Source organism: Ranitomeya imitator, chromosome 10 (assembly GCF_032444005.1).
Source record: "Ranitomeya imitator isolate aRanImi1 chromosome 10, aRanImi1.pri, whole genome shotgun sequence".
Taxonomy (NCBI): Eukaryota; Metazoa; Chordata; class Amphibia; order Anura; family Dendrobatidae; genus Ranitomeya; species Ranitomeya imitator.
Window position 1 is genome coordinate 97,222,573 of NC_091291.1, and position 17,674 is coordinate 97,240,246.

Here is a 17,674-nt window from a genome sequence, read left to right on the forward strand (position 1 = left end):
TAAGTCATAGTTTTGTTGCCTTCAGTGTGAATTTACAATTTTCATAGTCATGAAAATACTGAAAAATCTTTAAATGAGAAGGTGTGTCCAAACTTTTGGTCTGTACTGTAGTCAGTGATATATGTAATCAGTGCTTTGCATGTGTACGTTTCTGTACTTGTTTTCAGCTAATAAATAAAATAAATGGTGTATGGTCCCTTTTTTTAATTACTAGCTAAGGGAAAGCAGACAGCTGTGAGCTGCTGTTAATAGTATGGAAAGGGGACACTATCCATGCATCTTCCCAGCCTATTAATATCAACAGCTGTTTGCTTATCCTTTAATGGTTATTAAAAAGGGTGGACCCCCAAAAAATGACATGGGGTCCCGCCTATTTTTAATAACCAGCATAGGCTAAGCAGACAGCTGCTGGCTAATATTAACCCCTTCACCCCCGGAGCTTTTTCCGCTTTTTCATTTTCGTTTTTTGCTCCCCTCCTTCCCAGAGCCATAACTTTTTTGTTTTTCCGTCAATATGGCCATGTGAGGGCTTATTTTTTGCGGGACGAGATGTACTTTTGAACGACATCATTGATTTTACCATGCCATGTAACAGAAAATGGGAAAAAAATTCCAAGTGTGATGAAATTGCAAAAAAAGTGCAATCTCACACTTGTTTTTTGTTTGGCTTTTTTGCTAGGTTCACTAAATGCTAAAACTAACCTGCCATTATGATTATCCAGGTCATTACGAGTTCATAGACACCAAACATGTCTAGGTTATTTTTTATCTAAGTGGTGAAAAAAAATTCCACATTTTGCTTAAAAAAAAAAAAAAAAATGCGCGATTTTCCGATACCCGTAGCTTCTCCAATTTTCGTCATCTGGGGTCAGGTGAGGGCTTATTTTTTGTGTGCCGAGCTGGCGTTTTTAATGATACCATTTTGGTGTAGATACGTTCTTTTGATCACCCGTTATTGCATTTTAATGCAATGTCGCGGCGACCAAAAAAACGTAATTTTGGCGTTTTGATTTTTTTTCTCGCTACGTCATTTAGCGGTCAGGTTAATCCTTTGTTTTATTGATAGATCGGGCGATTCTGAACGCGGCGATACCAAATATGTGTATGTTTGATTTTTTTTTTAATTGTTTTATTTTGATTGGGGCGAAAGGGGGGTGATTTGAACTTTTATATATTTTTTATTTTTTTTATATTTTTAATCACTTTTTTTTTAAATTTTGGCATGCTTCAATAGCCTCCGTGGGAGGCTAGAAGCATGCATAACTCGATCGGCTCTGCTACATAGAGGTGAAGTACAGATCACCTCTATGTAGCAGAAATGCAGGGTTGCTTTGAACGCCGACCACAGGGTGGCACTCAAAGCAATCGGCCATCAACAACCATAGAGGTCTCAAGGAGACCTCTGGTTGTTATGGCGATGCACTGCTGACCCCCGATCATGTGACGGGGGTCCGCAGTGCGAGCACATCCGGCCGCGCGTCCGGGAGCGCTAGTTAAATGCCGCTGTCAGCGCTTGACGGCGGCATTTAACTAGTTAATGGGCGCGGGCGGATCGCGATTCCGCTCGCGCTCATTGCGCGCACATGTCAGCTGTACAAAACAGCTGACATGTCGCGGCTTTGAGGTGGGCTCACCGCCGGAGCCCACCTCAAAGCAGGGGATCTGCCAGCTGACGTACTATTCCGTCAGCTGGCAGAAAGGGGTTAATACGCTGGTAAAAGGCCATGGATATTGATCCCTTCCCAGACTAATAACAACAGCCCTCAGCCACCCCAGAAATGGCGCATCCATTAGATGTCCCAATTCTGGAGCTTAGCCTCGGCTCTTCCCGATTGCCCTGGTCCGGTGGCAATTGGGGTAATCATTTTGAGGTTGATGTCAGATGTGTAATGTCCGCTGACATCAAGCTCGGGGGTTAGTAATGGAGAGGCATCTGTCAGACTCCCCCATTACTAACCCCATAGTCAAAATAAATAAACACACAGAAAAGTACTTTAATTGTAAAAAGCACTCACTGACAATTACCCTCTTTTAACCATTTATTACTAAAATAAAAGTAATCCACAAGGGTCCACTGTAAATTCATAACAAGGAGGTCAGAAGATGATCCCCGACTCCACTACATCTGGAAGCTGTGATGAGCGGTGAAATCCATAAAGTGACCGCTCACCAAGGCCACCGGAATACAATGAAAGGAGCGTGAGAACCTGGCTGCAGTGAGGAGCACTGATGTAATTAAGGTTAAAGCAGTTGAAAGCTGGAGGATCACAGTTTACCTGAGATGTTATCACTGGGGGCGAGCACTTCTGCCTGTATGAGTTGTTATCACTGGGGGTGAGCACTTCTGCCTGTATGAGTTGTTATCACTGGGGGCGAGCACTTCTCCCTATATGAGTTGTTATCACTGGGGGCGAGCACTTCTCCCTATATGAGTTGTTATCACTGGGGGCGAGCACTTCTTCTTCTTATTATTATTATTTATTGTTATAGCGCTATTTATTCCATGGCGCTTTACATGTGAGGAGGGGTATACATAATAAAAACAAGTACAATAATCTTAAACAATACAAGTCATAACTGGTACAGGAGGAATGAGGACCCTGCCCGCGAAGGCTCACAATCTACAAGGGATGGGTGAGGATACAGTAGGTTCTTCTCTCATATAGGGAGAGACTTCTTCTCCCTATATGAGTTGTTATCACTGGGGGCGAGCACTTCTCCCTATATGAGTTGTTATCACCGGGGGCGAGCACTTCTTCTCCCTATATGACTTGTTATCACTGGGGGTGAGCACTTCTTCCCCCTATATGAGTTGTTATCACTGGGAGCGAGCACTTCTTCTCCCTATATGACTTGTTATCACTGGGGGTGAGCACTTCTTCTCCCTATATGACTTGTTATCACTGGGGGCGAGCACTTCTTCTCCCTATATGACTTGTTATCACTGGGGGCGAGCACTTCTTCTCCCTATATGACTTGTTATCACTGGGGGCGAGCACTTCTTCTCCCTATATGACTTGTTATCACTGGGGGTGAGCACTTCTTCCCCCTATATGAGTTGTTATCACTGGGGGTGAGCACTTCTTCCCCCTATATGAGTTATCACTGGGGGTGAGCACTTCTCCCTATATGAGTTGTTATCACTGGGGGTGAGCACTTCTTCTCCCTGTATGAGTTGTTATCACTGGGAGCGAGCACTTCTTCTTCCTGTATGAGTTGTTATCACTGAGGGCGAGCACTTCTTCTCCCTATATGACTTGTTATCACTGGGGGTGAGCACTTCTTCCCCCTATATGAGTTGTTATCACTGGGGGTGAGCACTTCTTCCCCCTATATGAGTTGTTATCACTGGGGGCGAGCACTTCTTCTCACTGTATGAGTTGTTATTACTGGGGGCGAGCACTTCTTCTCCCTGTATGAGTTGTTATCACTGGGGCCGAGCACTTCTTCTCCTTATATGAGTTGTTATCACTGGGGGCGAGCACTTCTTCTCACTGTATGAGTTGTTATTACTGGGGGCGAGCACTTCTTCTCCCTGTATGAGTTGTTATCACTGGGGGCGAGCACTTCTTCTCCCTATATGACTTGTTATCACTGGGGGTGAGCACTTCTTCCCCCTATATGAGTTGTTATCACTGGGGGTGAGCACTTCTTCCCCCTATATGAGTTGTTATCACTGGGGGCGAGCACTTCTTCTCACTGTATGAGTTGTTATTACTGGGGGCGAGCACTTCTTCTCCCTGTATGAGTTGTTATCACTGGGGCCGAGCACTTCTTCTCCTTATATGAGTTGTTATCACTGGGGGCGAGCACTTCTTCTCCCTGTATGATTTGTTATTACTGGGGGCGAGCACTTCTTCTCCCTGTATGAGGTGTTATCACTGGGGGTGAGCACTTCTTCCCCCTATATGAGTTGTTATCACTGGGGGCGAGCACTTCTTCTCACTGTATGAGTTGTTATTACTGGGGGCGAGCACTTCTTCTCCCTGTATGAGTTGTTATCACTGGGAGCGAGCACTTCTTCTTCCTGTATGAGTTGTTATCACTGGGGGCGAGCACTTCTCCCTATATGAGTTGTTATCACTGAGGGCGAGCACTTCTCCCTGTATGACTTGTTATCACTGGGGGCGAGCACTTCTTCTCCCTATATGACTTGTTATCACTGGGGGTGAGCACTTCTTCCCCCTATATGAGTTGTTATCACTGGGAGCGAGCACTTCTTCTCCCTGTATGAGTTGTTATCACTGGGAGCAAGCACTTCTTCTCCCTATATGAGTTGTTATCACTGAGGGCGAGCACTTCTTCCCCCTATATGAGTTGTTATCACTGGGGGCGAGCACTTCTTCCCCCTATATGAGTTGTTATCACTGGGGGGCGAGCACTTCTCCCTATATGACTTGTTATCACTGGGGGTGAGCACTTCTTCTCTCTATATGAGTTGTTATCACTGGGGGCGAGCACTTCTTCTCCCTGTATGAGTTGTTATCACTGGGAGCGAGCACTTCTTCTCCCTATATGAGTTATTACTGGGGGCGAGCACTTCTTCTCCCTGTATGAGTTGTTATCACTGGGGGCGAGCACTTCTTCTCTGTATATGAGTTGTTATCACTGGGAGTGAGCACTTCTTCTCCCTGTATGAGTTGTTATTACTGGGGGCGAGCACTTCTTCTCCCTGTATGAGTTGTTATCACTGGGGGTGAGCACTTCTCCCTATATGAGTTGTTATCACTGAGGGCGAGCACTTCTTCTCCCTGTATGAGTTGTTATCACTGGGGCCGAGCACTTCTTCTCCCTATATGAGTTGTTATCACTGGGGCCGAGCACTTCTTCTCCCTATATGAGATGTTATCACTGGGGGCGAGCACTTCTTCTCCCTGTATGATTTGTTATTACTGGGGGCGAGCACTTCTTCTCCCTGTATGAGTTGTTATCACTGAGGGCGAGCACTTCTTCTCCCTATATGAGTTGTTATCACTGGGGCCGAGCACTTCTTCTCCCTATATGAGATGTTATCACTGGGGGCGAGCACTTGTTCTCCCTATATGAGTTGTTATCACTGGGGCGAGCACTTCTTCTCCCTGTATGAGGTGTTATCACGGGGGCGAGCACTCCTTCTCCCTATATGAGTTGTTATCACTGGGGGTGAGCACTTCTCCCTGTATGAGTTGTTATCACTGGGGGCGAGCACTTCTTCTCCCTATATGAGTTGTTATCACTGGGGGTGAGCACTTCTCCCTATATGAGTTGTTATCACTGGGGCGAGCACTTCTCCCTATATGAGATGTTATCACTGGGGGCGAGCACTTCTCCCTATATGAGTTGTTATCACTGGGGGCGAGCACTTCTCCCTATATGAATTGTTATCACTGGGGGCGAGCACTTCTCCCTATATGAATTGTTATCACTGGGGGCGAGCACTTCTCCCTGTATGAGTTATCATCACCGGGGCGAGCACTTCTCCCTATATGAGATGTTATCACTGGGGGCGAGCACTTCTTCTCCCTGTATGAGTTGTTATCACTGGGGGCGAGCACTTCTCCCTATATGAGTTGTTATCACTGGGAGCGAGCACTTCTTCTCCCTGTATGAGTTGTTATCACTGGGGGCGAGCACTTCTCCCAATATGAGTTGTTATCACTGGGGGCGAGCACTTCTTCCCCCTATATGAGTTGTTATCACTGGGGGTGAGCACTTCTCCCTATATGAGTTGTTATCACTGGGGGCGAGCACTTCTCCCTATATGAGTTGTTATCACTGGGGCGAGCACTTCTCCCTATATGAGATGTTATCACTGGGGGCGAGCACTTCTCCCTATATGAGTTGTTATCACTGGGGGCGAGCACTTCTCCCTATATGAATTGTTATCACTGGGGGCGAGCACTTCTCCCTATATGAATTGTTATCACTGGGGGCGAGCACTTCTTCTCCCTGTATGAGTTATCATCACCGGGGCGAGCACTTCTCCCTATATGAGATGTTATCACTGGGGGCGAGCACTTCTCCCTGTATGAGTTGTTATCACTGGGGGCGAGCACTTCTTCTCCCTGTATGAGTTGTTATCACAGGGGGTGAGCACTTCTTCTCCCTATATGAGTTGTTATCACTGGGGGCGAGCACTTCTCCCTATATGAATTGTTATCACTGGGGGTGAGCACTTCTTCTCCCTATATGAGTTGTTATCACTGGGGGCGAGCACTTCTCCCTATATGAGTTGTTATCACTGGGGGCGAGCACTTCTCCCTATATGAGTTGTTATCACTGGGGCGAGCACTTCTCCCTATATGAGTTGTTATCACTGGGGGCGAGCACTTCTCCCTATATGAGTTGTTATCACTGGGGGTGAGCACTTCTCCCTATATGAGTTGTTATCACTGGGGGCGAGCACTTCTCCCTATATGAGTTGTTATCACTGGGGCGAGCACTTCTCCCTATATGAGTTGTTATCACTGGGAGCGAGCACTTCTTCTCCGTATATGAGTTATCATCACCGGGGCGAGCACTTCTCCCTGTATGAGGTGTTATCACTGGGGGTGAGCACTTCTTCTCCCTATATGAGCTTATATTACTGGGGGCTTGTTATTCTTCTGCCTGTGCCCAGTTTAACCCCTTTACCCCCAAGGGTGGTTTGCATGTTACTGACCGGGCCAATTTTTACATTTCTGACCACTGTCCCTTTATTAGGTTATAACTCTGGAACGCTTGAACGGATCCCGGTGATTTTGACAGTGTTTTCTCGTGACATATTGTACTTGACAGTGGTAAAAAAAATGTGATATTACCTGCTTTTATTTGTGAAAAAAACGGAAATTTGGTGAAACTTTAGCAATTTTCCAAATTTGAATTTTTATGCCCTTAAATCACAGAGATATGTTACACAAAATACTTAACAAGTAACATCTCCCACATGTCTACTTGAAATCAGCACAATTTTGGAACCAACATTTTTTTGTTAGGGAGTTATAAGGGTTAAAAGTTGACCAGCAATTTCTCAATTTTACAACACCATTTTTTTTAGGGACCACAACACATTTGAAGTCATTTTGAGGGGTCTATATGATAGAAGATACCCAAGTGTGACACCATTCTAAAAACTGCATCCCTCAAGGTGCTAAAAAAACCACATTCAAGAAGTTTATTAACCCTTCAGGTGTTTCACAGGAATTTTTGGAATGTTTAAAGAAAAAAATGAACATTTAACTTTTTTTCACAAAAAATTTACTTCAGCTCCAATTTGTTTTATTTTACCAAGGGTAACAGGAGAAATTGGACCCCAAAAGTTGTTGTACAATTTGTCCTGAGTACGCCGATACCCCATATGTGGCAGTAAACCACTGTTTGGGTGCATGGCAGAGCTCGGAAGGGAAGGAGCGCCATTTGACTTTTTCAATGCAAAATTGACTGAAATTGAGATGGGACGCCATGTTGCGTTTGGAGAGCCCCTGATGTGCCTAAATAGTGGAAACCCCCAATTCTAACTGAAACCCTAACCCAAACACACCCCTAACCCTAATCCCAACAGTAACCCTAACCACACCCCTATCCCTAACCCCAAACACACCCCTAACCCCAACACACCCCTAACCCTAACTACACCCCTATCCCTAACCCAAAACACACCCCTAACCCTAATCCCAACAGTAACCCTAACCACACCCCTATCCCTAACCCCAAACACACCCCTAACCCCAACACACCCCTAACCCTAACTACACCCCTATCCCTAACCAAAAACACACCCCTAACCCTAATCCCAACCATAACTCTAACAACGCCCCTAACCCTAATTCCAACTGTAAATGTAATCCTAACCCTATCCATAGCCCCAACCCTAACGCTATCCCTAACCCTAGCCCTAAACCTAGCCCTAACCCTAATGGGAAAATGGAAATAAATATATTTTTTTAATTTTTCCCAACAAAGGGGGTGATGAAGGGGGGTTTGATTTAGTATTTATAGCGGGTTTTTTAGATGATTTTTATGATTGGCAGCCGTCACAGACTAAAAGACGCTTTTTATTGCAAAAAAACACCACATTTTGAGAGCTATAATTTTTCCATATTTTGGTCCACAGAATCATGTGAGGTCTTGTTTTTTGCGGGATGAGTTGACGTTTTTATTGGTAACATTTTCGGGCACGTGACTTTTTTTGATCGCTTTTTATTCCGATTTTTGTGAGGCAGAATGACCAAAAACCAGCTATTCATGAATTTCTTTTGGGGGGGCGTTTATACCGTTCCGCGTTTGGTAAAATGGATAAAGCAGTTTTATTCTTCGGGTCAGTATGATTACAGTGATACCACATTTATATAATTTTTCTTATGTTTTGGCGCTTTTATAGGATAAAAACTATTTTATAGAAAAAATGATTATTTTTGCATCGCTTTATTCTGACTTATTTTTTTGCTGATGTTGCTGTATGGTGGCTCGTTTTTTGCGGGACAAGATGAAGTTTTCAGCGGTACCATGGTTATTTATATCCGTCTTTTTGATCGCGTGTTATTACACTTTTTGTTCAGCGGTATGATAATAAAGCTTTGTTTTTTGCCTCGGTTTTTTTTTTTTACCACGTTCACTGAAGGGGTTAACTAGCAGGACAGTTTTATAGGTCGGGTCGTTATGGACGCAGCGATACTTTTTTTATTTAGATAAAGAAATGTATTTATGGGAACAATATTTTTATTTATTTTTTTATTTAGGAATTTTTTTTTTTTTTACACATCTGAATATTTTTTTTTTTTTACACTATAACATTGCCCCGGGGGGGGCATCATGTTATAGTGTAAGATCGCTGATCTGACACTTTTCAGAGCACTGTTTCAGATCAGCGATCTGACATGCAGGGCTGCAGGCTTACCAGCGCTTGCTCTGAGCAGGCGCTGGTGAGCCACCTCCCTGCAGGACCCGGATGCAGCCCCACGGCCATTTTGGATCCGGGGCCTGCAGGGAGAAGACGCTCGGTACAACGCGAGCACATCGCATTTGATCGCAGTGTTTCTGGGGTCAATGTGCCAGAGGCGGTCCGTGACCGCTCCTGGCACATAGTGTCGGATGTCAGCGGACACCCGGCCGTGATCGGCCGCGCCCCCCCCTGTGACCGCGTCCGATCGATATGACGTACTATCCCGTCAGTGGGCATACGGGCCCACCCTACCTCGACGGGATAGTACGTCTAATGTCAGGAAGGGGTTAACAAGTACATTTTGATGAAAGGTCCCCTATAAATTAGATTTTTGTTTTAAAAGTTATTTTTTATATTGTTTAACAAAATGTCACAATCGGTATGAAAAAAAAAAAAAGAAATCTTGCAATTTTCACACTGGCCACTGGGGCGTTTTTAAACTTTATTAGACTTTAACTTCCTATTGTTTTAGGTAATACACATGTACATAGCCACAAAGGTCAGATCCTGGCCCTATCTTTTGTATTGAAGTATTTAATCAGCTGTGACATCCCTAGTGTGATTGGTGGATCCTGTGTTATCACATATGTCTACAGGTGTTACCTGTCATTGAAATTTTGCCTCCGATGATAAAAAGCTCATGTGAACTGTTCTGAAAGTGCAGGAAATCTGAGGCTAAAAAAGTCCCAGTGGTCAGTGTTAAAATGTTGTTTTTATTTTTTTTTAATAACGATCGTGATATGAAAAAAAATGCAATTTTTTTTAAATACATGTAGCACAAAAACCTGATGTCATGGCTGACCGCGACAGAAAGGAGCCAGAAGACTGCAGTGTCTGATTTCTCCTACTCCTGGACTGATTTGAAGCACTTTACCTTCATATTAAACAGTGCAGATTTCTTTTAGCAGTGCAGGGGTTCATCAGTGCAGTTGAGAGCTCCTGGAAACTTTCCTGCCTTAAGGCTCTCAGCTGTGCACTGTTAGCCACTCCCATCTCCTATATAATCTGGGCCCTAGCTAGCACTCATTATCAGATATAGCTTTTGAAACATGCCTGGAGGTTGTTGGTTCTTATTTGAGAAGGCGTTTAGTGGATTTAACTGTAACTGTTGCTAGGTTTTTTGGGTGTGTAATAATTCTCCTTCTCCTACTTTGGTTTTACCCCATCCTCTACTCCCTAGATCATTCCTCTGTTGTTTGTGTCAGTATTTTTGTATGATTAGTATTTTTCGTTATCCCTGTTCCTATTACCTTGTTAGTCTGGTTGTTCTATTACGGTAAACTACTACTCCCCTCTTTCCTGGGTGGAGGAAGGGTATAGACTGAGGGCGGATTCAGGAGCTAAGGCAAGGTACAGTATGTGGCCCCAGTGTCTTCATCATCAGAAGTAATCCAAGGTACAGGAAGCGCTCCTTGTCTTAGCAGTGGATACTGCAGACTCCCACACAGCGCGCTGCCACACAGATCTCCTCTATCTAGATGACTGATGAAAGTCAGGTATTGACCGAAACGTCTCATTTGTTTCTGGAAATTCTTCACTCTAAGGCCGGGGTCACACTAGACCGTAATACGGACGAGTGCAATGCGATAAAAAATCGCATAGCACTTGTCCCAATTTTAATCTATGGGGCAGCTCCCATCATCCGATATTTTCTCGGCCGTATTCAGGATCCGAGTGAAATCGCAGCATGCTGCGATTGTCAGCATTTCGCGGCCGAGAATCGCCAATGAAAGTCTATGGAAGCCCCAAAAATACGGATCACACACGGACCCAGCAGTGTGACTTGCGAGGAATACGCAGCGCTGTTAGAGAGAAAAGCCGGCAATTCAGTGCGGTGTACAGTAAAATCACACTGACAGCTTAGAATAGAATAGGTCGAATAAATGTGTACACATAGAATAGGTATATATATATATATATGTCAGTGAGACACATATATATATATATTAATATTTCATCCAGCGCGATATAGCAGAAAGCCGGTAATTTAATTGCCGGCTTCTGCTTTCTCCTTCCTAAAACCCGACATGATCTAGGAAAGTTCCCACGATCTATGAACAGCCAGCAGAGGGCGCCTCACCGCAAATGAAGCTAAATATAGATCATTGATCTATATTTAGCCTCATTCTCGGGGGTTTTGCAGCAAGGAGCAGCATTGCATTAGCAAAGCTCCTGGCTGCAAAATATTTTAACCCCTTCAGAAGGATTTACATCGTTGGACGTTACAGATCTGCTGAGGGTAAGTATATTGTTGGTTTATTATGTTTTTTTACTTACAGAACGAGGGTCTTCAGTGACTGGATTGGGCGTAGAATAAAATACTCCAACAACCATTGTTTTTATTTCATTAAAATAATTTTAAATATTGTGTTTGTCTTTTATTTAACCCTTTCATTCAATTGGATTAATAATGGATAGGTGTCATAATTGACGCCTCTCCATTATTAATTAGGCTTAATGTCACCTTACAATAGCAAGGTGGCATTAACCCTTCATTACCCCATATCCCACCGCTACACGGGAATGGGAAGAGAGTGGCCAAGTGCCAGAATAGGCGCATCTTCCAGATGTGCCTTTTCTGGGGTGGCTGGGGGCAGATGTTTTTAGCCAGGGGGGGCCAATAACCGTGGACCCTCTCCAGGCTATTAATATCTGCCCTCAGTCACTGGCTTTACTACTCTGGCGGAGAAAATTGCGCGGGAGCCCACGCCAATTTTTTCCGCCATTTAACCCCTTAATTTAATAGCTAGAATGGCCAAATTTTGCATAGACACACTACTGACATTAGTAGTGTGGAATATGCAAAAAAAATGGGGAGAAGACATGGTTTACTGTATGTAAACCAGGTCTCAAATCATGTCGGGTTTTAGGAAGGAGAAAGCAGAAGCCGGCAATTAAATTACCGGCTTTCTGCTATATCGCGCTGGATGAAATATTAATATACAGTATATACATATATGTGTCTACTGACATATATATATATATATAGACAGTATATATGTTTGTTTTTGACACATGGATCCCTTGTATTGGCGTATGTTGGTTTTGCAAGCCTGCGATAAAAACACGCAGTACGGATGCCATACGGATGTCACACGGATCATTTGATATGAGAAAATCGCATCCTCGCACTGCACTCGGATCACTGTTTTGTAAAAATTTTTGCGATTCTCCTCCGTCAAAAACGGACTGTTTTTTTATACGTTGTGTGTGTCCCCGGCCTTATGGTCAAACTGAACGGTTAACCAGAGTTTTGAGACTTATCTTAGGTGTTTTGTGTCTGAGAATCAGGAGGATTGGGTTGCCTATTTACCTCTAGCTGAATTCACAGAAAATAATGGTTGTCATGAGACTACTGGTAATTCCCCTTTTATTGGGCATATGGGTTTCATCCTCAGGTCAGCTCATTTAATAGGAATTGTTCTTCTGGATAACCTGACGAAGAATGATTTTCTTCATTAATTACATATGTGTGGCAAGGGGTTCTTGATAATTTGAGGAAGCGGTCCAAATATAAGAGTGTGGCTGATCGGAGACATTTGGTGGGTCCAAACCTGTGTGTTGCATCCTCTGCACCATCACCGCTAGTGCCATCTCCAGTCATTGTGGAAAGAAATTTGGAATTTCAGATAGCTAGGATCGTTGATTCTCGCTTAGTTTGTCAGTTGCTTCAGTATATGGTACAATGGAAGGGATACGGTCTTGAAGAGAGGATGTAGGTACCAGCATCTGACGTCCATGTGGCCAGATTGATCCGATCTTTTCACGTGGCACACCATGATAAACCCAATTCTGTGGTTCCAGAGGTCCCTCGTAGAAGAGGGGTACTGTCACAGGTTTACCGTGACAGGGTGGAGCCAGAAGACCGCAGAGTCTGATTTCTTCTACTCCGGCACTGATTAGAAGCACTTCATCTTCATATTAAATGGTGCAAGTTTATTTTAGCAGTGCAGGGGTTAATCTGCTCAGTTAAAAGCTCCTGGAAGCTTTCCTGCATTAAGGCTCTCAGCTGTTCACTATTAGCCACTCCCATCTCCCATATAATCTGGGCCCTAGCTAGCACTCATTGTCAGATGTAGCTTTTGCTACATGGCTGGAGGTTGTTGTTGGTTCTTATTTGAGAAGGCATTTGGTGGATGTATCTGTGACTGTTGCTAGGTTTTGGTTGCGTGATAATTACCCGTCTTCTCCTACATTGGTTTTACCCCATCCTCCACTCCCCAGTGCATACCTATGTTATATGTGTGCGTATATTTGTATGTTTGGTATTTTTCGTTATCCCTGTTCGTATTACCTTGTTAGTCTGGTTGGTGTATTACAGTATACCACTACTCCCCTCTTCACTGGGTGGGGGAAGGGTACAGACTGAGGGCAGATTCAGGAGCTAAGGCAAGGTACGTGGCCACGGCGTCTTCACCATAAGAAGTAATCTGGGGAACAGGGCGAGCTAGGGCACCCCTAGCATTAGGGACAGGGAAGGAGCCCCTGGTCCCGGGACACTTGACAACAGAGTCATGACACCTGATTTACGCAGTAGGTCATTTTCTGATGATACACTCCCTTTAATACTCTAGTCATATTTGTAGCAACATTAAAAACTAGCATCACACCACTAACATCATTGCTGCATAGTTTTCTAGTAGATATATAAAGCTATATAGAGCCTGGTGCAGTACATCATTCACATCTATCTTCAGGAGAGCGCCTGTCCCCTGACTTCCAGCTTCCTGGTGGGGGTGGTGTCCTCCTAAAATTTGGCAGTGTTGCTGATCATAACTGTGAACATGCTGCAATAAGTGACAATTTTGCCTCTGCCAAATCGGAGGAGCACATGTACATTAAAGTTGGCCATATTGAGTGATCCAGACAGCTTCAGAGCCATACTTTCCATCTATAAAGTAAGGCCTAGTTCAGATGTCAGAGGGTTTTTTTTTACGTATGAGAAAAAACGGACAGAATTTCAACAGTGATTTTCATCAGTGTTTGGTCAGCAGAGTTTCATCAGTTTTTTTCACTAATGATAAAAAAGGTTTTTCCACCATCTATTAGTCAGTGAAAAATGGACAGCACAGGCATGGCATCTGAGTGCTGAGTTTTTCACGGATCCATAGACTTTCATGGCCAAGTTATATGTGATACTTGGATCATTATTGGACATACCGCCGCAATTTTGCATGGACATTTGAACAGAACATGATAGCACGTGAACATGATAAACAGACATGTGAATGATCCCTAAAATGATTGTAAGTGCGTTCTCTTTGTCTTGGAAACTGGTCACCTCTTGGCTCAGTGGTTAGTACTGCAGCCTTGCAGCGCTGGGGTCCTGGGTTCAAATCCCACCAAGGACAACATCTACCAGGAGTTTGTATGTTCTCCCCGTTTTTACGTGGGTTTCCTCTGGGTTCTCCATTTTTCTCCCACACTCCAAAGACATACTGATAGGGAACGTAGACTGTGAGCCCCAATAGGGACAGTGATGATAATGTCTATAAAGTGCTGCGGAATATGATGGCGCTATGTAAGTAAAGCATATATATGTTGTCTTATACGTCTGAATATTTTTTTTGTGGAGTATACGCTGAGCAGAATGAACCTAGCCTAAGCCAGCAAAATCCTGACCGCAGCTTTGGATGTGACTGGAGTATAATACATGGTGCCACACACTCTCAGTACCTGATAAGTCTTATGAGGATTAAGCTGTACAATGACAGTCCTCCATACCATTACATGAGCGCTATAAGGGCCGTTCTGTGTCCTTGGTGCATCACTAACATCCAGTTCCTTCAGACTTGCCCTGGCAGGATGTGAGTGACGAACCAGGCAATGTCTCTGCTCCAGGTGAATATTTGGGATCATCTATAAGACATAATAGTACATGTCCAGACCCGTCGCTGATAATCTTTAATGCAATATCATATTCATATGCAATTCTCAGCATTTCACATATATCGTAAAACTGTAAGGAGTAAAAAAAAACATGGCTCAGACTAAACCAAACCCCATCTGCAGTCAGAGCTAAGACTGGTGCCATCTTGGGGTCACTGGTATTTAAAATAGAAGTTTGCTTTATAAATGTCCATTCTTACAGCCAATTGCTTCTATTGTTCCAATGAATATAAAATAATAAAAAAAATAAATTAATAGTCTTTGTTTAAAAAAAAAACACACACCAGCAGGAGCTCCTAGGCAGAGCGATCTGTCTCCATGGTTACAGACTACAAACAAACCATGTGTAGTCTGATTTTGCTGCCATAGACCCCAATTCATTAAGCAGTGTTCGCTAGAGTTCTGGGATAAAAACTTCTTGAAATGTTGCAGAATTTTGCTGTTTTTTTTTTAACAACCTGGACATTTGCAACAACTTTTTATTTTTAAAGTGTGAGGTACTTGAGTGGGAAAGGGGATGAAGCGTGGCCAAGCACGTCAGACAAATTAATCACACTATGTCAGAAATGTGGCGAAAAATTATGAGAATCAATGACTGGAGTACATTTCTGGTGGCGTTGAATGCTTCAAATTCAGGCACATTCAGGTTGCAAAGCCCCAGTCTTAATTGATTGGTGTCGTAGTCTCTTCCAGGCCTGCCTGGAAATTATTAAAGGAATTCTATCACCAGGTTTGTGCTAACCCAATTGCAAGCAGCATGATGTAGGGACAGAGACCCTGATTCCAGCGATGTATAGCTTGCTGGGTTGCTTACTGCAGTTTTAATAAAATCACTGCATATCTACCAGTTCTCTGTATGCTGAGCTCTGCATAACCCTGCCCACACCACTGATTGGATGCTTTTTGTGTACACTTTGCATAAGCAGAAAGCTGCCAATCAGTGGTGGGGGCGTGGTTATACAAAGCTCATTAATAAGAAGGACAACATGGCAGCAGGTTCACTATTCCTCTAGTGATACTCTCCTGATGATAAAACTGTGATTTTAATCACAATTGCAGAAAATATCCCAGTAACTGACACATCACTGGAATCAGCGTCTCTGTCTCTACATTATGCTGTTTTCAGATTAGGTGTTAAAAACTTGGTGACAGATTCCATGTAAGGCTTGGTTCCCATTGCGTTAATGGGAAAGCGCTAACGGACAGCGTTGCACGGCGAAATTAATGCTCGGGGATCTGCGAGAGCGGGGACGTTACCGCGACCCCGGGACGCGGCCCCATTAAAAACATTGAGTTAGCGCAACCCGCTAGCGCTAAACGGGTTGCACTAACGCAATATGAACCTAGCCTAAATCACTATATTTTTTTATTTTTTATTTTGTTACATCCCATGATGCACCACTTCCAGCTGCCAGTTTTCATATAGTGGCAGGAGCTTAGCTGTCATATGATTGTGCTTAGCGGATAACTGATATCGATAAAGAGAAAGTTGACGTTTTGGGGAAATAATGTGCCAAGTGTCAGGCTGCTGCAATGTAGAAACCATACTATGACCTGTAAATATATAAAGTATAATTAGGCACCTTCTGAGCACAACTCTCCGGAATGACGACCTTCCATTATGTCCCTTATGTCTGACTGCTTTCTGTCTCTTTCAGTACTCGCCCTTGTTGAAGAAACTCTACTGCCAGATCGCTAAGACGTGTCCAATCCAAATCAAAGTATCCGGCCCACCTCCACCTGGCACAGTCATCCGGGCCATGCCGGTCTACAAGAAAGCAGAGCATGTGACGGAAGTGGTAAAACGCTGCCCCAACCATGAGCTTGGACGAGACTTTAATGATGGTAAGAGGGACCTTGCGTTAAAAAGCAGAACAATGGGGATGTGTGAGACTATGAACGGGACCACCGCAATTCCAAAAACAAAGGGATTTACAAGGCTGGAAAAGTCTGAGCAGAGGGGGCTCAGTACAGGTGCACAGGAGGCTCAGTACCGGCGCAGAGGGGGCTCAGTAGTGGTGCACAGGAGGCTCAGTACCGGTGCAGAGGGGGCTCAGTAGTGGTGCACAGGGGGCTCAGTACCGGCGCAGAGGGGGCTCAGTACGGTGCAGAGGAGGCTCAGTGCCGGTGCACAGGGGGCTCAGTACCGGTGCAGAGGGGGCTCAGTACCGGCGCAGAGGGGGCTCAGTACCGCTGCAGAGGGGGCTCAGTACCGCTGCACAGGGGGCTCAGTACCGGCGCAGAGGGGGCTCAGTACGGTGCAGAGGGGGCTCAGTACCGGCGCAGAGGGGGCTCAGTACCGGCGCAGAGGGGGCTCAGTACCGGCGCAGAGGGGGCTCAGTACCGCTGCACAGGGGGCTCAGTACCGGCGCAGAGGGGGCTCAGTACGGCGCAGAGGGGGCTCAGTACCGGCGCAGAGGGGGCTCAGTACCGGCGCAGAGGGGGCTCAGTACCGGCGCAGAGGGGGCTCAGTACCGCTGCACAGGGGGCTCAGTACCGCTGCACAGGGGGCTCAGTACCGGTGCAGAGGGGGCTCAGTGCCGGTGCACAGGGGGCTCAGTACCGGTGCACAGGGGGCTCAGTACCGGTGCAGAGGGGGCTCAGTACGGTGCAGAGGGGGCTCAGTGCCGATGCACAGGGGGCTCAGTACCGGTGCACAGGGGGCTCAGTACCGGTGCAGAGGGGGCTCAGTACGGTGCAGAGGAGGCTCAGTGCCGGTGCACAGGGGGCTCAGTACCGGTGCAGAGGGGGCTCAGTACAGTGCAGAGGAGGCTCAGTGCCGGTGCACAGGGGGCTCAGTACCGCTGCACAGGGGGCTCAGTACTGCTGCACAGGGGGCTCAGTAGCGGTACAGAACTCCACTGACCTCCTGGATTTAGGAATGAG

General features: G+C 45.1%; 1 protein-coding gene across 4 annotated transcripts in view; it reads left to right on the plus strand.

Moving 5' to 3' along the window:
• The window catches only part of TP73 (tumor protein p73), a 134,843-nt gene that overhangs the window by 83,338 nt on the left and 33,831 nt on the right, over positions 1-17,674 (plus strand). For all 4 annotated transcript variants that reach the window (XM_069741683.1, XM_069741684.1, XM_069741686.1 and 1 more), the window contains one exon: positions 16,447-16,633. In XM_069741683.1, the coding sequence (XP_069597784.1) occupies positions 16,447-16,633 (187 nt within the window). The remainder of the gene's footprint in view (positions 1-16,446; positions 16,634-17,674) is intronic.